This window comes from Oratosquilla oratoria, chromosome 3, assembly GCF_046742065.1.
Source record: "Oratosquilla oratoria isolate Oo_2021 chromosome 3, ASM4674206v1, whole genome shotgun sequence".
NCBI lineage: Eukaryota > Metazoa > Arthropoda > Malacostraca > Stomatopoda > Squillidae > Oratosquilla > Oratosquilla oratoria.
Window position 1 is genome coordinate 41,863,239 of NC_134779.1, and position 23,541 is coordinate 41,886,779.

The following is a 23,541-nucleotide window of genomic DNA, read 5'->3' on the forward strand; positions in this document are numbered from 1 at the left end:
TGCTCCCCATACCCACATCCTACTAGTTAACCCAACACCAGAAACCTGAAATAGGCTTCAGTGCAGTGGTGCACTATTCTACATAATGATAGGTGCATTGATGATTTGTCTTTTCAAGTTAATTATGTTTAAGAAAAAGTCCATCATAGTAATTTTGTACTTATATCTTGCTGCATTGCCTCTAACCTTAGCAGTGTAGTAGAAGACTGAGATGAATTTTTATTCATGAGGTGCTAAGGTGGGAAAGACAAAAAAAAATGGAATTTAGATGGGCAGAGGGTGGGTGCATGCTTTGACTTGACTGTTGTTCTTATAAGGGGGAAATGTCTTTCAGTATATGTATATATATATATGCTATATATATGCATGTAAAACCCAGTTATGTAATAGCTTCACTCTGATTTTGGTAAATGATGTATTATGTAAATTTGAGCTTTTAGTACTTTCTTTTATATAGCATACTTATTTTGGTGCAAAAGTTTTGTACTTTGTAATCTTCCGTAGGAAGCAGCTGATGAAGCCATCTCATTATTTCATCATGTCTCCATGGGCCATCTACTTCTATTCTTTTATTTGACTTATTATCTTTATACATTAATGTATTAGGTGAGCCTTATGAATGATGTATAGACGTGTTCATGTGTGTTATCTAACAGCATTGTGTTTTTTTTGGTGTTAGAGACTTGCTCAATAATTTGATACTTAATCCTGTGTCAGATACACTTTTTTGAGTAGAAATAACACAAAAACAATGCCAGTTTCCCACTAAAATATTGTATTTATAAGGTGTCTGGATTTCCTATTCCACTTTCCATTTCCTGTGCAAATTGTTCTTCATTTTTTCTTTCCACGTACCCAAGTCACCTCTACTCTGGTCTTCCCCATCAGCAGGGCCAGATTTACCAATAAACATAGTAGGCCCTTGGTTTAGGGTCCACAGGCCTGGGGGCCCACTGAAACTTATTTGTTGTTCAAAAAAGGGGGGGGGAATGCACACACAAGCCATGGAATGTTATATGAACTTCTTTGCAGATGATGTGAAACTATTGAAGAGAGTAAGTACAGAAGAAGATTGCAAATCTTTTCAAGAAGACCTGGACAAGTCTGGAAATGGAGTATAAAGAATGAAGTGAATTTCAACATTAAGAAATGTAGTATAATGGAATGTGGAAAAATAAAAAGATAGAATATCGGGTCAATACAAAATTGGTACAAAGGAAGTTACAAAAATAAACTCAGAAAGGGACCTAGGAATAATTATCTCAAATGACATGACAACAGACAAACATTTAAACAAAATAGTTGGAGAAACAGCTTAATAAGATCAATGAAAGTGGCCTTTGACTACATGGATGAGGAAATGGTAAAGAAGATATTAGTTACACTGGTAAGACCAAAATGGAATATACAGCATCTCTATGGACATCTAGTACAAAGAAAAACATAAAGAAACTAGAAAGAATTCATAGAGCAATGACAAAGATGGCACCAACACTTTGCAAGTTGACATACGAATAAAGATTGGACAAACTAAACTTATCAACTCTAGAACAAAGAGAAAGAGGAGATTTGATAACCATGTACAGAATTATGAAAGGGATGGAAATCCTTGATAGGGATGACCTACTAAAATGGGACAGAAGAAATACAAGAGGACATGAGAAGAAACTTAAGAAAGACAGTTTCAGAAGAGATCTGAAAAAAACAGCTTTCCACACAGAGTAATAGATACATGGAATAAATTGAAAGAGGAAACAGTGAGTGCTAAAACTATACATGATTTTGAGAAAGAACTGGATGCGAAAAGATACAACTGTGGGTCACTATGAGCATAGCTCTCCTCCCGTAAAATGCAACTAGGTAAATACACACACACACACATACAAAATAGTTTAGTGCCAATATATATAAGGGGGGAAATAAGGAAGACCCAACAAATTATAGATCGGTGTCCCTAACGAGTACATTAGTTAAAATTTGTGAGAGTCATCAAAGAAAGATGGACAAAATATCTGGAGGAGAACAATATACTGAACCTGAGGCAATTTGGATTCAGACAGGGAAGATCATGTACCACTAATTTGATCTGTTTCTATTCAAGATTGATAGATATATTGCAAGAAAGGGATGGCTAGGCAGACTGTGCCTTCCTGGACTTTCAAAAAGCATTTGATAAGGTACCACACAGAAAATTGCTAAGTAAACTGGAGGCATACATGGAAAACTATTGAATTGGATGGAGGATTTCCTACATGGAAGAAAAATGAGTAGTGCTCAGAGACAAATATTCAAAGTGGGAAGAAATGAGTAGTGGCCTCCCACAGGGGTCAGTGCTAGCTGCGATAATGTTTGCTATATATGTGAATGACATGGAAGAAAGTATTGAGTGTTATATGAATTTCTTTGCAGATGATGTAAAGTTATAGTTATTAAGGAAAATAAGCTGCATAAAAGACTGTGAGTCGTTACAGAGTGATCTGAACAAAGTCTCAGAGTGGAGTAAAAAGTATAATGTGAATGACATGGACAAAAGTATTGAATGTTACATGAACTTCTTTGCAGATGACGCAAAGTTATTAAAGAAAATAAGCTCCAAAAAACACTATGAGTCGTTACAGAGTGATCTGAACAAAGTCTCAGAGTGGAGCAAGAAGTAGAGTTAAACATCAAGAAATGCTGTATAATTGAATTTGGAAAACACAAGAATAGAATATCAGGACTATGTAAAATTGACGATAAAGAAGTAAAGAAAGTTAATTCTGAAAAGGACTTAGGAGTAATCATCACCAAAGACATATCTCCAGATAAACATATAAATAAAATAGTCAGAGAAACATACAATTTGTTGAGATCAATAAAGGTGGCTTTTAAATACTTGGATTAGGAAATGATAAAAAAAAAGATATTACAAACACTGATAAGGTCAAAACTGGAATATGCAGCAATGACATGGTCACCCAATACAAAAAAGAATATAAGAAAGTTAGAAAGAATACAAAGAACAATGACAAAGATGGGCCCAACACTTTCAAACTTGACATATGAAAAAAAATTGGCCGAATTGGAATTGCCAACCCCAGAACAAAGAAGAGAACAAGGGGACCTAGTAGCCATCTACAGGATTATGAAAGGCAAGGAACTCCTTGATAGAGAGGACTTATTAAAATGGGACAGAGGAAAAACAAGAGGACATGCAATGAAACTCAAAAAGGACAGCTATAGAAGAGACCTAAAAAAGCATAGCTTCCCACACAGAGTGATAGATATCTGGAACAAACTGGACAAAAGAATAGTGTGTGCAAACACAATACAAGAATTGAAGAACAAACTTGATCTTGTGAGATAAAAAAAAAAAAAAAACAGGTCACCACGAGCATAGCTCCCCTTCCCGTAAGATGCAACTAGGTAAATATACACACAAGAAAGGGACAGATGGGCAGATTGTCCCTTCTTAGATTTACAAAAAGCATGTGACAAAGTACCACACAAAAAGCTACTAAGAGAAATTGAAACAATAGGTGGAATACAAGGAAAGTTATTGGAATGGATGAAATATTTCTTAAACGGGAGTAAAATGAGTGTGGTACTCAGAGACAAGAACTCAAATTGAGAAGAAATGATAAGTGGAGTCCCACAAGGTTCTGTATTGGCTCTCATAATGTTTGCCATATATATAAATGACATGGATGAAGGTGAGGAATGTTGTATGAACTTCTTTGCAGATGGTAGTAATTAGAGACAAATACTCAACCTGGGAAGAAAGCAAGTGGTGTCCCGCAAGGTTCAGTACTGGCACCAATCATGTTTGCCATATATATAAATGAGATGGATGAAGGTGTGGAAAGTTATATGAACTTCGCAGATGACACAAAAATACTAAAGAAAGTACAGAGGAAGATTATGAATCATTACAGATAGACCTAGATGAAATGTGGAAATTGACTCAAAAATGGGAAGTTATAATGGAGTTTGGAAAAAGCAAAAATAGAATATCAAGAAATTATAAAATTGGTGAGGAAGTCAAAAAAGTGAGCTTGGAAAGAGACCTAGGAGTAATAATCAGCAAAGACATGTCACCGGACAAACGTATCAGTAATATAGTCGGAGAAACCTTCAACCTACTAAGGTCAATGAAAGTGACATATGACTATTTGGATGAAGAAATGATTAAGAAAGTATTAGTTACACTGATAAGACTAAAATTGGAGTATGCTGCAATACTATGGACACCCAGTACTAAATAGAATAAAAAGAAATTAGAATACAAAGAGCAATGACAAAGATGGCACCAACACTCCAAATTGACGTACAAACCAAGATTGTCAAAATTGGATCTACCAACACTGGAACAAAGAAGAGAAAGAGGAGATCTACTGACTATAGAATCATGAAAGGAATGGAAATCATAGATAGAGAATATTTATTTAAGTGGCACAACAGAAAAACAAGAGTACATGAAAAGAAACTCAAAAAGGATAATTATAGAAGAGATCTGAAAAAGAATAGCTTCCCACACAGAGTGGTGGATACCTGGAATAAATTAGATAAGGCAACAGTGTGTAAGAGAGTAAGTACAGAGGAAGATTGCAAATCACTACAAGAAGACCTGGACAAAATATGGAAATGAAGTCAGAAGTGTGAAGTGAATTTCAGCATCAAGAAATGTAGTATAATGGAATTTGGAAAAAGCAAAAATAGAATATCAGGACAATATAAAATTGGTACAAAGGAAGTTAAATAAGTCAACATGGAAAGGGACCTAGGAGTAACTATCACCAATGACATGGCACCAGACAAACATATCAACAAATTAGTTGGATGAACTTCAATTTATTAAGATCAGTGAAAGTAGCCTTTGATTACATGGATGAAGAAATGGTAAAGAAAATATTTGTTACATTGATAAGACCGAAATTGGAGTACACTGCGACACTATGGACACCTAGTACTAAAAAGAACAAAGACATTAGAATTCAAAGAGCAATGACAAAGATGGTACTAGCATTCCAAATTGACATATGAACAAAGATTGGACGAACTCGAACTACCAACCCCAGACCAAAGAAGAGAAAGAGGAGACCTACTAACCATCTACAGAATTATGAAAGGGATGGAAGTCCTTGATAGAAATGACTTACTAAAGTGGGATAGGAGGAAAACAAGAGGACACAAAAAGAAACTTAAAAAGGATAGTTACAGAAGAGATTTGAAAAAGGATAGCTTCCCACACAGAGTGATAGATATCTGGAACAAACTGAATGAGGAAACGGTGAATTCAAAAATTATACAAGAATTTAAGATCAAACTGGATGCTAAAAGATACAAAAGCGGGTCACTATGACCATAGCTCTCGTCCTGTAAAATACAATTTTGTAAATACACAAACCACTGAGCAGTCAACAGCATCAACAAGTGCTCCATAGGCTACATTGAATAAGACGAAAATTCTCAATGGTGCAAGTAGAGCAGGAGGCCTGGGTTGTATTGAGAGGGAAGAGGGATAATTGTGTTCTCCCAAAATGGTCTAGAGCAGTACTAATAGTGCCTACCGAGAGAAAATGGAAGGGAATCAAGGCTGAACAAGGAAAAATGGCAATGAGTTTGAGTCGAATGTTGACACAAATGCAGAGCCCTCTAAAGGCACAAAACTAAAGCTTAATGTAAACAGATGATCCTTTTTCAGGATTTGATAAGTACAAGAGAAGAAACTTGAGTTGAATCATAGACATGGAAAGGGAGATGAGTTTTAGCAAAAGTTCATAGGACAAAGAAATCAAAGAACTAAAGAGATTATGAATCTAAGAAAAAATTAACTTGAAGTAAACAAAAAGGTGTGTGATTTAAAGAAAAAGAATGCTGAAATAAATAATGAGCTAAGTGAATTAAAAAAGAATCGAGGTAAAATATGAAAATTAAAGGATGAAAACAGATACTGCCAATAGTGAGAATTTAAAAAAAGTGGTAAATTATCAAATACAGGCTATGTCTGAAAGAATTGGAGAAAATTTAGGAGAGGAAATTTTGCAGAATAAATGGAATGAAAACAGAGAAAGTGAAGAGATAGCTTTTAAAGAAATAGTACAACAACAAATGCAGGAGAATGCAAAGGACATAATTATTCAAGTAATCAAAGAAAAAGAAAATTGGGTTAGAGATACAGTGGATAAAAAAAGTGTATTGTGGTATATGGACTAAAAGAAAAACATGGCCTGGTTAGGTACTTGAGAGAAAAAGCAGAAAAAGAAATAGCAAAAACAATTAAAAAAGCAGTACAAGATGGAAATCAAGAAATAGAAAAGGAAATAGAAGTGTATAGAAAGGGACACTATTCAGAAGAAAGAAATTGACCTCTAAAGATGAAATTAAGATCATAAATGGTAGCAGAAGACATAGCAGAATCAGGAAAGTTAGCAAAGAGTGAACACTATCAAAATATATGGATAAAAGGAGAAATGAATGTTGAGGAAAGAGAAAGAGAGAAGACGCTTAAAGTTGAAGCTAAAGAAAAAACACAAAAAGAATGGAGACCAAAAGAAGGAGTTCTATTGGAAAGTGTTAGACATGAGGCTGAAAAAATTATATACTCAGGTAAGGGAAATGAAAGGAACAGAAAGCGAGGCTGAGAAGGAAAATAATTAAACATGGCTTATACTAACATAGATGGATTGATCTCAGGATTAAGTGAACTAAATGATTACCTATCAGAAGAAAAGCCAGATATAAGGGGAAGGTACCATGGTACCCATAACCTAAGGGTAAATGAGTTGAATGGTTTGAAGATGACCAGCTGGATGATCCCTCCCTCATCATCCACAGTGCTTTTTAATTTAACAATATTTAACCTCTGATTCATTGATATTCAACCCCTCCTGCACGTTAATCTTAAAACCTTGCCTGGGCTTTCACTTTTTAGATCTCACCTTTTCACCAGTTTGGTTGACTTTTTATTGAGCTTCATAACACTGTCTGATTTGATCTTATTCTTTTTTATTTACAAATAGATTGTGTAGCCCTGTTTTACTAGCTTTTCCATAACCAAACAGGATTGTATCACAGATTAATGACTTTTCCTTGTGGAGGGAGAATATTAAAGTAGAAATTAAAGTCTATTCATTGATTACTGTGGAAATTGCTGCTCCAAAAGTGTACTGAAACACTTGAGGAGCTCTCTAGCTAAGATCCACACCACCTAGATCCATCTGGAAACCTGATATAATGGCTATGTTTTATTTATTATTGAAATCTTGCTGAGGTGGTTTGGCATGTAGAAAATATGAATGAAGAAAGACTAGCAAAAAAAAAGTGTGAAAGAAGTGGATGGAGTGATTTTGAGTGTAAGACAGAATGAGATGAATGGATGGGGGAAGGGGATTTTTGATGAATGTGGAATGTCTATAGAGCAGGAAAGAAGTTATGTTAAAATGTTAAGAATTTGAATGAATGGAGGCAGATGAAAAGAAGATGCAGCTTGAAGAGATGTTCTTTGCATCTGCTTCATGGTGTATTTTTAAATGGATGAGGAGGAGAAGGTTGCCATACAGTGAAAAGGAAGGGGGTGAGGGGGGGAATCAGCTCTGGCTGTTAGGCCTGCTGTGAAAGAGGTGTACCTCACCACAGTGTGGTAGGGGAAAAAGCAGTCCTTTGTTCCCAAGGTGCTAAGATGGGAGAGATAGTTAAACGGTTTTATTTATGATGTGAGTGTCTTGTACCTTGGTTCAGTAACACCCCCTCCTTAAAAAAGGTGAAATTGTGTAGCACCCAAGCATATGTAGCTGGTAAGATTTATGAACAGCTGGTGTGCACTTGAACTCAAAGAAATTGTAAAAATTTAATATGTACTCAAGCATAAAGTACATTTTGTTCACACTTATGCGACCAGATTCACTTGGTATGTTGTTCAGAATATATTTTTCTTTGTTAGGATAAAAATTATAGTCTACTCTCCTTATACATTCATGTTTGTATGATTTCCTGCAGGTAATACAATCTTGTAATAAATAACTAATATACATATTATTTGTACATGAAGAATAACATCCCTTAATACAATCCAGGTTACAGCACTCCTTCCACAAGATCCTCCTGATGGTCGATCTGCAGTAGCACAAGATGGAATGGACAATGTACCAGAGCAAGTTGTCATACCACCAGGAAGTTCTAAGGTCAGATTTTAGTAATGGAGTTGAGTATTTGTGATGTGTGTGTGTGATAAGGTGATGTTTGTTTGTGTGTGTGATGTGGTTGTGTGTTTTGACTTGGCCACCTCTCTTGTAAGAGAAAAGAGTATGGTTGCATGTAGTTAATACTTTAGAGACCATTTTGGGGTACCCTCACAGAACAAAGTCAAACAGCGCTCATCTATGTTAGAATATTTTAGGAGGAAAGCTGTTAAGAGCAGTCAAGAGTTTTTATGAGAGTAGTAGAGCCTGTGTTAGAATTATAAATGGAGGAAGTGAGTGGTTTGCGGTAAAGGTGGGACTATGCCAGGGATGTGTTATGTCGCCTTGGCTGTTCAGTTTATACTTGGTTGGGTGGTGCAAGAGGTAAACACAGGGGTAATGGGTAGAGATTAGAGATGGTCAAAGAAAATGGAGAAAAATGTGAGATAAGCCAGTTGTTGATTGCTGATGACACTGCGCTTGTAGCTGGATCAGAGGAGGGATTAAGGAAGTTAGTGACAGAGTTTGGGAAGGTATGCAAAAGAAGGAAGTTGAAGATAAATGTGGGTAAAAGTAAGGTGATGAGATGTACAAGGGGTGAAAGTGGCAGCAAATTGGAAGTGAGTATTAAGGGAGAGAGACTGGAGGAAGTGGATAGCTTTAGTTACTTGGGTGCAAATGTGGTGGGAAAGGGAGGAATGGAGATGGAATGTAGATTGAGAGAAGCAAACCTTGGGGGGATTAAAAAGTGTAATGAGAAATAGACATTTGGGAATGGATGCTAAGAGGAGATTGTATGAAGGAGTGATTGTGCCGACAGCACTGAACATGAGGGGGCGACCAAGGATGAGATGTATGGATGGGGTGAAAGGGGCACTGGGATAGAGGGGAATGTCTATTGAGGAAAGAAGGGAGAAGACAGAAGATAGGGGTGAGTGGAGAATGGTTGTGTATGTATGATGCTGTGATTAAATATAGCATTCTTGCTATGGATGTGCTGTGTCTTGTTACATTGCTTCTGACCCAGGGCAGTGGGCGAGATGCAGGGATGACCCATCATCCAGGTGGAGCCAAGATAAGAGGGAGGGAGGGGGGTGAATGGGAGTGGAGTATGCGGGGATGGAATGGGTGAGAGTGGATTTTATGCCATTGTTTCTTGGCTACTTCCCTTATAAGGGGGAAAAAGCTGTTGGAATATGTATTGTATGTCTCTCCACTCTGCATTTTCCTTTGTATAATGGAACTATACATGCACTCCTCCAGTTCACCAGTACAGTTCCTTCCCATAGACACACATTAAACAATCTCACTGGTTCACTGGCATATAATATAATGGAAGGGTAAACCAACTCCATCTGTTGGGCCCTCCTGTGGAAATGCTGTCTTGTTATATTGCCTGACCCAAACAGTGTGGCAGGAGGCAGGGATGATCTTTCATTCACAAAAGGCTAAGATGAGAAAGACAATAAATGGGAGTTTGGAGTAGTGTGAGATGGGTGTTGGGTGGGTAGATACTGTGACTAGGCCAACTCCTATACATACATACATAGCACAAGGAAGAAAAGAGTAACTATGAAAAAGACATAATAGAAAAATACAAGGACTAACTTAAACTATTCTACAGGTATGTGAATGGTAATCTGAAAGATAAATAAGAAATAGTAAAACTGCATCAAGGGAATAATGAATATACAGAATATGTAGAAATGGCTGAAATTATGAAATAACATTTTAAATCTGTATTCATGGCTGAAATTATGAACAGACATTTTAAATCTGTATTCACAACTGAAAGTACACAAAATTGGGAGGAAGGACAGTGAGAAAGATGCCCCCAATGAAAGAAATAACTGTGACAGAAGGAAATAAGGGACCAAATAAAAAAAACTTGATGTCAGAAAATCACACGGACCAGATGGAATTCCTAATTGGATATTAACCACTTCCATAAGGTGACGCCTACGTAGGCGTCATGAGGAGCAAGTGGGTACGCAATGATGCCGACGTCGACGTCTTGATTATATTTATTGTAGTCGTACCTATGTAACCTCCATTCTCTCTAAACTGGCTTCATCATATTTTCTATGGTTATAAAAATTCACGGGTGGCAGAGAACGACGATTGAGCACTGACTTTATTTTTTATAATGCGATTATTATGACGCAACATCGCACGTCGGGAAGCTAATGCTGCCAGACGTGCGATATGCCCCGGAGTGAAGTGGTTAAAAGAATGTATAGATGAACTAATGGACAAGATACATAAGATAATTGATAACTCACTCAAAGGAGGAAAGGTACTAAAAGATTGAAAAAATGCAAATATTGTACCAATATATAAAGGAGGGGACAAGGAAAATCCAACTAACTATAGACTGGTCTCTCTTACAAGCACAATAATAAAAATATGTGAAAAAGTTCTCAAAAGTAGATGGATTAAACATCTGGAAGAAAATAATATACTGAATCTAAAACAATGTGGATTTAGACAAAGAAGATCACGTGCCACTAACTTGATTTGCTTTTACTCAAGGCTAATAGAAATAATGCAAGAAAGGGACAGATAGGCAGATTGTGCTTTCCTGGATCTACAAAAAGCATTTGATAAAGTACCACATAAGAAGCTACTAAGAAAAATTGAAACAATAGGTGGTGTACAAGGAAAGTTATTGGAATGGATGGAAGATTTCTTGAATAAGAGAAAAATAAAGGTGGTACTTAGAAACAAGAACTTGACCTGGGAAGAAATGATAAGTGGAGTCCCACAAGGTTCTGTATTGGCTCCAATAATGTTTGCCATATATATAAATGACATGGATGAAGGAGTAGAAAGTTATATGAACTTCTTTGCAGATGATGCAAAGCTGCTAAAGAGAGTAAGTACAGAGGAAGACTGAATCACTACAGAAAGACCTGGATAAAGTCTGGGAATGGACTTAAAAGTGTGAAGTGAACTTCAACATAAAAAAATTTAGTATAATAGAGTTTGGAAAAAGTAAAAATAGAATATCAGGGAAATACAAAACTGGTACAAAGGAAGTTAAAAAAGTTAACTCAGAAAGGGACCTAGGAGTAATTATCAGCAAAGACATGTCACCAGACAAATATATCAACAAAATAGTCAGAGAAACCTTCAATTTACTAAGATAAATGAAAGTGGCCTTTGACTACTTGGAGGAGGAAATGGTAAAGAAGATATTAGTCACACTGATAAAACCAAAATTGGAGTATACAGTGACACTATGGACACCCAGTACAAAAGAGAATATAAAGAAATTAGAAAGAATTCAAAGAACAATGACAAAGATGGCACCAACACTCTCTAAATTGACATACAAACAAAGATTGTCCAAACTGGAACTGCCAATCCTGGAACAAAAAAGAGAAAGAGGAGATCTACTGACCATTTACAGAATTATGAAAGGGATGGAAATCCTCGACAGAGATGATTTATTAAAGTGGGATAAGAGAAAAACAAGAGGACATGAAAAGAAACTCAAAAAGGATAGTTACAGAAGAGATCTGAAGAAAAAAAATCCTACACAGAGTGGTATATCTGAAACAAATTGGATGAGGCAACAGTAAGTGCAAAAACTATACAAGAATTTAAGAACAAACTTGATGCTGAAAGATACAAAGGTGGGTCACTACAAGCATATCTTTCTTCCCATATAATACAGCTAGGTAAATACATATACCAAGGGCTTTTTCCTTCTTACAGCAGAGGTAGCCAAATTCAAAAGGCATAAATCCATTCCCACCCATGAGATGTACAAGGGGAGAAAGTGGCAGCAGACTGGAAGTGAGTATTAAGGAAGAGAGACTGGAGGAAGTGGGATAGTGTTTGATATTTGGGTGTGAATGTGGTGGGAAAGGGAGGAGTGGAGGTGAAGGTAGAATGTAGATTGAGAGAAGCAAGTAAATGCCTTGGGGTATCAAAAAGTGTAATGAGAAATAGACATTTGGAATTGGATGCTAAAATGAGATTGTATGAATGAGTGATTGTGCCAACAGCACTGTATGGGCAGAAACATGGAACATAAGAAAGGAAGAGAGGGGGGTCACAGATTTAATGAAGTGGCTTTCCTGTGGATGTGCTGTGTCTTGCAATACTGCTTCTGACCCAGGGCAGTGGGCGAGATGCAGGGATGACTTGTCATCCAAGAGGAACCAAGATGAGAGGGAGGGAGGGGGGTGAATGGGAGTAGAGTATGTGGGGATGGAATGGGTGGGGGTAGATTTTATGCCTTTGTTTTTTGGCTACATCCCTTGTAAGAGGGAAAAAGCCTTTGGTATATGTATGTACAGTCGAACCTCGAATGCCCTGACCCTCGTATGACCGGTTGAAATGAACAAAGGGCGAACTTTTCAAGCAAAGTTCCCTATTTTTCCAGTAGGTGGCAGCGACGGCCGTACATGTGTACTCAAACCCGGCCCAGTCATGCCGCCACCAGGGCTGCCGTTTTGTAGAATTTTGTACCAAAACGTAGTAAAATAGCAGCATGTGGCAACTGCACAAGGACATGAGGAAATTTTTTCTACATATCAGCGGGCCGTTAAAAACATTCAAAAACTCAAACTTTTGTTTAAAAATCATAGAACTAGTTATCAAATAATAAATGGTACATCAAAATATGACTTTTATTGGTAATTGTGTTACTTATAAAATATTATACCCCAAAAGATACGTTTTTAGAAAAAATTCTAGGATAAAGTTTCAGCTTTCTTTTAGCGATAATAATATAAAAAAAATATTTTATATATCTTACTGAATATGTTAGGGCATGGGGGCCTTATATACATTCAAGAATAAAAAACTAGAACCAACATTTTGTCAAAGTTTGACAAGTATATCTTGCTATGAAAGTCTGCACACGCCCGAGAAAAATGTATGCCCCGGTATGGCAACACTCCCATTCTACACGGCATTGTAGAACATGCGGCAACCCTGGCCGCCACCACTGTCCCGCGTGCATACCTTACGATATTTACAGTGTACGTAATAAAAAATACAGTACAGTACACTGTATATATAGTACATTTACATGCCTGTATTACAGTTATTACAAAATTATTAGTATTATAGTATTATTATTACAGTATTGTTACTATTACAGTGTGAGAGTATTATTCTTATGTGTTTCTATGCCATATCATACATTACCTATACATATACCGCTACAAAAATCTACGGGTGTTAGGGCGAATTTTTCGATGACCGGACTTTTGGCATGACCGGACCACCCTTCCCCCCAATTAGTCCGGGCTTTCGAGGTTCGACTATATTACAATGGAGGTAGCCAAAGTCAAAAGGGATAAATCCACTCCCACCCATTTCATCCCCAACAACATCCATACAAGGATTAAAAGACACTTTTGGGGTGTATTTACCTAGTTGTATTCACCTAGTTGTATTGTACGGGAAGAGGAGCTATGCTCTTAGTGACCCGTCTTTGTATCCCACAATATCTAGTTTGTTCATAAATTCTTGCATGGCATTTGCACACACTTTTGTTTCATCTAATTTGTTCCAGACATCCACCACTCTGTGTGATTTTTTTTTTTTTTCCAGATCTCTTCTATAACTATCCTTTTTGAGTTTCTTTTCATGTCCCCTTGTTTTTCTTCTATTCCACTTTGATAAGTCTTTTCTGTCAAGGACTTCCATTCCTTTTATGATTCTGTAAAAGGCCAATAGATCGCCTCTTTCTCTTCTTTTTCCAGGGTTGGTAGTTCCAGTTTAGACAAGTTTTGCTCCTACATCAATTTTGAATGTGTTGGGGTCATCTTTGTCATTCTTCTTTGGATTTTTTCTATTTTCCTTATATTCTTTTTTGTACTGGGTGTCCATAATGTCGCAGCATACTCTTTTTTTTTTTTTTTTTTTTTTTCCTGTGGTGGGGGGAAAAGAATACTGCCACCAAATAATTCCACTTGGATCGTAAGAGGGAAGAACAAAGGGACGGGGATTGGGACTAGGCATCCTTCTCCTTGTAGCCCCACAGGGGACATTCCTAAAAAATGTAAAGGCATCAGAGGGTCTGGGAGTTTTCCGACCAGCACCCTAAGGTTTGGGTCTTTTAATGTGCGTGGATGTGGTACAGATGAGAGTAAAAGGGAAGAGATAGGTAGTAGGTTTGTGAGAAGAAAGATGGATGTGTTGGCTTTGAGTGAAACTAAGCTGAAAGGGAAGGGCAAGTGTAAGTTTGTTAGTGTAATTGGGAGGTTATCAGGAGTGAAGAGAGGGCGAGGGACGAGGGAAGGAAGGGGTGGCTATACTATTAAGTGAAGAGATAGGTAAACGTGTAGTGGAGTGGAAGGAGGTTTCCTCAAGGATAATGTGGATGAAGGTGAAACTGGGAAAGGAGATGTGGGTTTTTGTAAGTGTACAGACGCTCCTCTACTTACGTTCATTTGTTTTACGTTTTTTCAATTTTACGTTTGGACTGACTGTATAAAAAAAAAAAATTGAGTGAATTTTTTAGTTTAGCGCGCTCTCCGTAGTTCAAACGATACTTACGCATGACGCTGTGTCCATTGTTTACATGGCACAAACGACAGACTGAACGTGCCTTGCCTCATCATCCTCCTCCTCCCCCTCCTCCTCCCCCCCTCCTCCTCCACCATCTCAATTTGTGTTGCTTGAATTTAATTTATTTGAAATTAATGTTATTATTTTACAATGTTATGTGTATAATTAATGATTTAGGGGTGTTTTATAAGATACGGTAATAGAATTTACGGATGTATAGTACAGTAACAACTTAAGTTCATTTTCAACTTACGTTCGGCCGTTCGGAATGTAACTAAAACGTAAGTTGAGGAGCGTCTGTATATGGGCCTGGCAGTGAGAAGAGCGTAGAAGAAAGGGAGGCTTTTTGGATAGATTTAAATGAGTGCATAGAGGATTTAGGGAGAAATATCAATGTAATAGTACTGGGAGACCTTAATGCTAGTGTAGGAAATGATCCAATTGATGGAGTGGTTGGGAAATGTGAAGTTCCAGGAAAGAATCGTAGTGGAGAGTTGATGGTGGAAATGTGTCTAGAGAGAGAGTTGATGATAGCAAATACAGTGTAACAGAAGAAAGTCAAACATAAGTACACATGGGAGAGGGTGGTGGAGGGAAGGGTGGTAGATAGAGTGTTAATGGACTATGTAGTGGTAAATAGGATTATGATAGGAAGAGTTAAGGATGTACATATGCTAAGGGGAGAGGGTGGGGGAATATAAGATCATTTTTTGGTGGAAGGTAAGTTGAGAGTGGAGGACAGATGGAGGAAGAGGAAAGGGACAAAAGGTAGGGAAGTGCTTAGAGTGAACTCTTTAAATGAAAAGGAAAAGGAGAAGGAATACAAGAAGCTGAAGGAGGAGTGGGAGGGAGTCAAGGATAGAGTAGAGCTAGGTGTGGAGGAGGAATAGGGATGGTTCAAGGAGGGAGTCACAAAGTGTGCAAAGATGGTGTGTGGAACAAGAAGGACAGGAGGAAATAGAAGAAAGGGTAGTGAATGGTGGGATGAGGAAACAAAGAAGGTTGTAGAAGAGAAGAAGCGAGCTTTCACAGATTGGTTACAAAATAGGACGAGGGAGTCATATGAGAGGTACAAAGAAAAGAAAAGAGAAGTAAAGCAAAAGGTAAAGGTTGCAAAGAGGAGAGCAGATGTGAAATGGGGTAAGAGTATGACAGAAATTTTTGAAAGTAATAAAAAGATGTTTTGGAAAGAAATTAAGAGAGGAAGAGGAGGCAAATCAAGTAGAGAAGAAAAGGTAAAAGGTGCAGATGGAGAGATGATAATGGAAGAGAAGGCAGTAAGGGGAAGATGGGCAGAATATTTTAGGGAGTTGCTAAATGTGAAGGAGGATAGGGAGGGAAAAATAGCTGCAGTGGGAAATGCTAAGAAAATGACTGTGATGAGTGAGGAAAATGGAGGAGAAATAAGGAAGGATGAAGTGAAGGCAGTTGTTAAGATGATGAAAGCAGGTAAGGCACCTGGTGTGGATGGATGCCATGCAGAATGTAAAAAAAGGAGGTACAGTGATGGTGGACTGGCTGGTGAGGTTATTTAATGTTTGCTGGAGAGAGGGTAGAGTGCCAGAGGACTGGAGGAGTGCCTGTATAGTTTCAGAGGGATTAGCTTGTTAAGTGTAGTTGGGAAGGCTTATGGGAGGATCTTGATTGAGAGGATTAGGAGAGGAACAGAGGGAGTAATTGGTGAGGAACAGTGTGGATTTAGGACGGGTAGAGGTTGTGTAAATCAGATCTTTGTGGTAAGACACATATGTGAGAAAGCTATAGGAAAGGGGAAGGATGTTTTTTGGGCTTTTATGGACCTGGAAACGGCTTACGACAGGATAGACAGAAAGGCACTGTGGGAGGTTTTGCGAATATAAGGGATAGGAGGAAAGCTTCTAGGAGCTGTTAAGAGTTTTTATGAGAGTAGTAGAGCTTGTATCAGGATTAGAATGGAGAGAGTGAGTGGTTCGAGGTAAAGGTGGAACTTCGTCAAGGATGCATTATATCGCCCTGGCTGTTCAACTTATACATGGATGGGGTAGTGCGAGAGGTAAGTGCAAGGGTAGTGGATCAGGGATTGGAGATGGTTAAAGAAAATGGAGAAAAGTGGTAGGTGAGCCAGCTGTTGTTTGCCAAGAACACTGCGCTTGTGGCAGGATCGGAGGAGGGATTGAGGAAGTTGGTGACAGAGTTTGGGAGAGTGTGTGATAGAAGAAAGCTGAAGATAAATGTGGGTAAAAGTAAGGTGATGAGATGTTCAAGGGGTGAAAGTGGCAGTAGTCTGGAAGTGAACATTAAGGGAGAGCGACTGGAGGAAGTGGATAGTTTTAGATACTTGGGTGCAAATGTGGCAGGGAAAGGTGGAGTGAAGGTGGAGGTAGAATGTAGATTGAGAGAAGCGAGTAAATGCCTTGGTGGATTAAAAAGTGTAATGAATAGACATTTGGGAATGGATGCTAAGAGGAGACTATATGAAGGAGTGATTGTGCCAACAGCACTGTATGGGGCAGAAACATGGAACATAAGAGAAGAAGAGAGAAGGAGTTTGAATGTGTTTGAGATGAGGTGTCTGAGAAGTATGATGGGGGTTACTAGGCTAGATAGAGTCAGAAATGAGGAGGTGAGGAGGAGAACAGGGGTGGAAAGGGGGTTGGGAGATAGGGTTGATGAAAGAGTATTAGGATGGTTTGGACACATGGAAAGAATGAGTGAAGAAAGACTAGTAAAAGAGGTATGGAAAGCAGATGTGGAGGGAGTGAACATGAGGGGACGTCCTAGGATGAGGTGGATGGATGGGGTGAAGGGGGCTTTGGGGAAGAGGGGAATGTCTGTTGAGGAAGGATTGGAGAGGACAGAAGACAGGGGTGAATGGAGAATGGTTGTATATGGATGATGTGATGCATGAGGTGGAATGGGCGAGGGGATGGGGGGGTGAGGTAGTATGTGTGAGCAAAATTTGACGCAGCCCGAAGGGATTTCTCCCCGTCCTCTCCTTTATGCATGGGGTGACAGAGAGGGGAGGGGGTCTCCGATTTAATGAAGCGGCCTTGCTGTTGATGTGCTGTGTCTTGCGACACTGTTTCTGACCCAGGGCAGTGGACAAGGTGCAGGGATGACCCGTCATCCAGGAGGTGCTAAGATGAGAGGGAGGGTGGAGGGGTGTGGAGTGTATTCAGGAATGGAATGGGTGGGAATGATTTTATGCCTTTTCCTTTTTGGCTACCTTCCTTGTAAGGGGGAAAAAGCCGTGGGATATGTATGTATATGTTTTTTTTTTTTTTTTTTTCTCATCCAAGTAACTAAAAGCCACTTTTATTGATCTTAGTAAATTGTAGGTTTCTTTTCTCTGACTATTTTGTTTATCTGTTTGTCTAGGGACATGTCTTTTGTGATAATTACTCCTAGGTCCTTTTTAGAATCAACTTTCTTTACTTCCTGTCCACCGATTTTATATTGTCCTGATATATATATATATTATATATATATATATATATATACATATATATATATATATATAATATATATACATATATATATTTGTTTTACCTATTCCAAATTCCATTATATATACAGTATATATATATATATATACATATATATATATATTAATACATATATGTTTATATATACATATAAATACATATATGTTGATATATATATATATATGTATATATATATATAAATATATATATATATATGTGTGTGTATTTACCTAGTTGTATTTACCTAGTTGTATTTTACGGGAAGGGGAGCTATGCTCGTGGGGTCCCGTCTTCATATCTCATTTTATCTAAACTATTTTTAAATTCATGTATTGTTTTTGCACACACCACTTTCTCATCTAACTTGTTCCAACTGTCTATTACTCTGTTAGGAAAGCTGTTCTTTTTCAAATCTCTTCTATAGCTGTCTTTTTTTATTTTCTTTCCGTGTCCTCTTGTATTTCTGTCATCCCATTTTATCAGATTCTCTCTATCAGTAATTTCTATGCCTTTCATGATTCTGTAAATAGCTATCAAATCTCCTCTCTCTCTTCTTTGCTCTAGTGTCTGTAGTTTAAGTATTTGTAGTCTCTCTTCATATGATAGTTTTGAGAGTGTTGGTGCCAATTTTGTAATTGCTCTTTGTATTCTTTCAAGTTTTTTTATACATTTTTTTGTACTTGGTGACCATATCGTTGCTGCATATTCCAATCTTGGTCTTATCAGGGTGATTAGGATTTTCCTCACCATTTCTTCATCCAGGTATGTAAATGCCACTTTGATTGTTCTTATTAAATTATAAGTTTCTCCAAAAATCTTATTTATATGTTTCTCAGGTGACATATTATTCATAACAATGACTCCCAGGTCCTTCTCATTTTCTACTTTTTTTACTCCTTCTTCTCCCAAATTATATGATCCTGTTATTCTGTTTTTGCTTTTTCCAAATTCCATTATACTACACTTTTTTGTATTGAACTCCATCTCCCACTTCCTACTCCATTCTTGTACTTTATTTAGATCTCTCTGTAGTGATTCACAATCTTCTTCAGTTTTCACTCTTTTCAGTAGTTTTGCATCATCTGCAAAGAAGCTCATATAGCTTTCAATTCCTTCATTCATATCATTAATATATATAGCAAACATTATTGGGGCCAGAACTGTTCCCTGCGGGACACCGCTTATTACTTCATTCCATTTTGAGTGCTGATCTCTTATCACTACTCTCATTTTTCTTTCTTGCAAAAAGTCTTCCATCCAATTTAGCAATTTACCTTGTATTCCTCCTTCATATTCTAATTTCTTAAGCAACTTCTTATGTGGTACTTTGTCAAAAGCTTTCTTTAGATCTAAAAATGCACAGTCCGCCCATCCATCTCTTTCCTGTATTATATCTATTAGCCTTGAATAGAAACATATTAAATTGGTGACGCATGATCGTCCTTGTCTGAATCCAAATTGCCTTGGATTTAACACTTTATTTTTTTCTAAATATTTTACCCATCTACTTTTGATAATTCTTTCACAAATTTTTGCTATTGTACTTGTTAGAGAGACTGGTCTATAGTTTGTAGGTTCTTCTTTATTTCCTCCTTTATATATAGGTACTATATTTGCTTTTTTCCAATCTTCTGGAACTTTTCCTTTCAAGGAACTATTTAGTATGCTATGTATTTTTTCTGCCAGTTCATTCCTGCATTCTTTCAGTATCCAGTTTGCTATTTCATCTGGTCCATGCGATTTTCTGACATCAAGATTACTCAAGTGTGTTAATATTTCATTCTTTGTTACTTCTATTTCTTCCATAGGGGGGACTTTCTCTTTCCATTTGTTCTCTTCAGGTTGTATGTTCTCCCTTGTAAACACTGATTTAAAATGTTTGTTCATAATTTCCGCCATTTCCATTTCCTCAGTGTATTCAACTCCCTCCTGTCTTAATTTCTCCAAGTCTTGTTTGTTTTTCAGTTTATTGTGTACAAATCTGTAGAATAGTTTTGGTTGATCTTTACACTTTTCTATGATATCTTTTTCATATTTTCTCTTTTCCTCTCTGCACATTTGTACATATTCATTTCTATAACAGGTATATATTTTCCATTTTTCAGGTCTTCTGTCTTTTTTCCATCTGGTCCAGGCTTTGTCTCTTTTGTCTTTTAACTCCCTACAGCTTTTGTTGTACCAACATTTTACATATTCTTTTTCTTGTTTTTGTCTTGGGACATACTTTTCCACTCCTTTTTTGTAAATTTTTGTCAAAATATTCCATTTCTCTTCTACTGCTGTTTCTTCTTTGTATATTTCTTCCCAGTTTTCCTTTTGAAAGAATTCTCTTATTTTATCAAAGTTTGTTTTTTCATACATAATTCTTCCTTTTCTGTATTGTTCATTTCTTTTCATATATTTTTCTTCATTAAGTTCCAGTTCAATCAATATGTGGTCACTTTTACTTATTGGTGTTTTATATTCAATTTTGTCCACTATTCTAGGTTTGGATGTAATTACTAGGTCTAGTCTCGATGGTTCTTCTTCATTTCTATACCTAGTGTTCTCCTGTATCCATTGTGTCATTGTATGGTCAGTAACTATCTCAAGTAGAGCGTTTCCCCATGAGCCGTCTCCACCCTTTACTGTCATTTCTTCCCAGCAGATTTCTTTGCAATTAAAGTCGCCCATCATAACTATTTTTCCTCCATCTTCCAATATCTTGTTTAATGTTATCTTTGTGTCCTCTAACATACTTTTATGTTCACTCTCTTCCCATGAGGCTGTTTTTGGGGGCACATAATTTATCACAAACTTTCTGTTCTTCTTATCTCTGTCTTTTACTTCCATCATTATCATCTCTACTGTATTCTTTCCATATGTGACACACTTCATGTTTATATCCTTCTTAGTCAGGAACATAACTCCACCCTCTTCCTTTTTCACTCTGTTTCTAATCCAATAATTATATGCATCATGTCCTACACTGTTGGGTGGTAGTGGACCTTTTAATTTTGTTTCTACAATTCCCATTATGTCCGGTTCTTTTTCTTTCAAATAATCATTCAGCTCATTCAATCCTGTTATTAATCCATCTATATTTGTGTAAGACACTCTTAGTTTTCTGCCACTTCCATTGTGTTCTCTGTTTCCCTTTTGTTTTTCTCTTGTATGTCGACTTTCTTTAGTTTCATATTCACTACTCTCCAATAGAATCTCTCTTTTTCTGACTCCGTTCTTATCTCGTTTTTTTCCTTTGCTTCAAGTCTTTTCTGTTTTTCTTCCTCTCTTTCCTCTTTATTCATTTCCCTTTTTATCCATACCTTTTTATATTGTTCACTTGTTGCTAGTTTCCCTGTTTTGGATAAGATATTCTCAGCCGTAGTTTGTGACCTGAATTTAATCTTAATTGGTCTGATCTTGTCTGTACTATATTTCCCTAGCCTGAATTTCTCTTCGATTTGTTTCATTATTTCTGGTTCATCTTCCTGAACTAATTCTAGTAAATTTCTTACTTTTTCATTTTCCTCCTTGATTCTTGTGGTTCTATCTGGGTTATGTTTCTCTTCCATTCCTAATATAATTATACATTTCTTTTTGTCTGCTAGGTCTCTTACTATATTCTCCTTCTGTCTCATCACTTTAATAACTGAGTTTTCAGTTTGTTCATTCATTTGCTGTCTGATTATGTCAGTGAATGCAACTTTGCTATTTTCTTGAATTTTTTTCCAACCCTCCTTGTTCTCCTTATTATTCTCCTTTAAGACTTTATTCTCATCTTTTACTTCCCTCAACTGTTTCTTTAATTCTTCAATTTCCTTAGTTAAGTTTTTGTTCGCCTTCTCTAGTTCTTCCAATTTTTCAACTCTCCGTATAATTTTGTTAACATCACCGAACCTACGCTCCAAGTCCTCGATCATCTTATCGACCTTCTCTTCTAGTCTTGTCAGTCGGGGGGGGTTTGTGTCCCCCCCACCCTCTTTAAATCCCTGGAAAATATTCTCATCACTTTCTACTGTATTGCTCTTATCTATGCTTCTAATATTTACATTTTTATTAGACATTTCATCATCGCTCAGCTGATCGGGGGGCCTTTTGTTTACCTTTCGCCTGTCTGCCTGGGCCAAGTCTACTCCCTCCTCATTTCCTTCCATTTCCCTCAGTAATCCCTCCCCTTTTCCTCTTTCCCTACTTTCCCACTACACGAGCAATTTCCCCCCCACCCTGTAAAAACAATAGGCACTTCTCTTTGCGTTGGGATCCACAGACTTCAATTTTCTTCAGAACATCTTCTAAGCCGTCCATTCGTTGAAGTGTGTGTGTGTGTGTGTGTATATATATATATATATATATATATATATATATATATATATATATATTTCCCCCCCCCCAATTCCATTATACTACATTTCTTAATGTTGAAGTCCACTTCCTACATCTGACTCCATTCCCAGACCTTGTCCAGGTCTCTCTGTAGTGTTTCACAATCTTTTTCTGATAAGAGGGAGGGTGGAGGGGAGTGGAGTGTATTTAGGGATGTAATGGGTGGGAATGATTTTAGCCTTTTTCCTTTTGCCTACCTCCCTTGAAAGGGAGAAAAGGCCTTGGTATATGTATGTATGTACTTTCTTTAGTAGTTGTGCATTGTCTGCAAAAAAAAAAGTTAATGTAACATTCTACACCTTCATCCATGTCATTTACATAGCAAACATTATCAGAGCCAATACTGAACCCTGCGGGACTCCACTTATCATTTCTTCCCAAGTAGATTTTGTATCTCTGAGCACCACTCTCATTTTTCTCCCATACAAGAAATCTTCCATCCAGTTCAATAATTTTCTTTGTATACCTCCTGTTTTGAGTTTTCTTAATATTTTTTTTTGTGTGATACTTTATCAGATGCCTTTTGTAAGTTCAGGAAAGCACAGTCTGCCCATCTGTCCCTTTCTTGCATTATATCTATTAAATTGTGGCACATCATCTTCCCTATCTAAAACCAATTTTTTTTTAGTTTAGTATATTGTTCTCCTCTAGATGTTAAGTCTATCTGATTTTGATGACTTTTTTCAAATTTTAGCTATTGTACTTGTAAGGGAGACCAGTCTATAGTTTGTTGGGTCTTCCTTATTTCCCCTGTTATATATTGGCACTATATTAGCATTTTTCCAGTCTTGCGGTACCTTTCCTTCTCTGAGTGAGCAATCTTTTAGTATCCAGTTTGCAATTTCATCTGGGCCATGTGATTTTCTGACATCAATGTTCATTATTTGGTCCCTTATTTCTTTCTGTGTCACAGTTATCTCTCTAATTCGAGAGATCTTTCTCCCCTTTCATCCGAATTATGTATGGTTTCTTTTGTGAATACAGATTTGAAATGTTTGTTCATAATTTCAGCCATTTCTATA

The 23,541-nt window shown here is 37.2% G+C and overlaps 1 protein-coding gene across 16 annotated transcripts in view; it reads left to right on the forward strand.

Annotated features, from left to right (window-relative positions):
• The window catches only part of LOC143022115 (uncharacterized), a 285,895-nt gene that overhangs the window by 235,336 nt on the left and 27,018 nt on the right, over positions 1-23,541 (forward strand). For 15 of the 16 annotated variants that reach the window (XM_076180165.1, XM_076180152.1, XM_076180156.1 and 12 more), the window contains one exon: positions 8,055-8,162. In XM_076180165.1, coding sequence (XP_076036280.1) covers positions 8,055-8,162 — 108 coding nt within the window. Of the gene's footprint in view, positions 1-504; positions 607-8,054; positions 8,163-23,541 lie in introns of all 16 variants that reach the window. The other variant, XR_012966036.1, reaches the window with a different exon arrangement.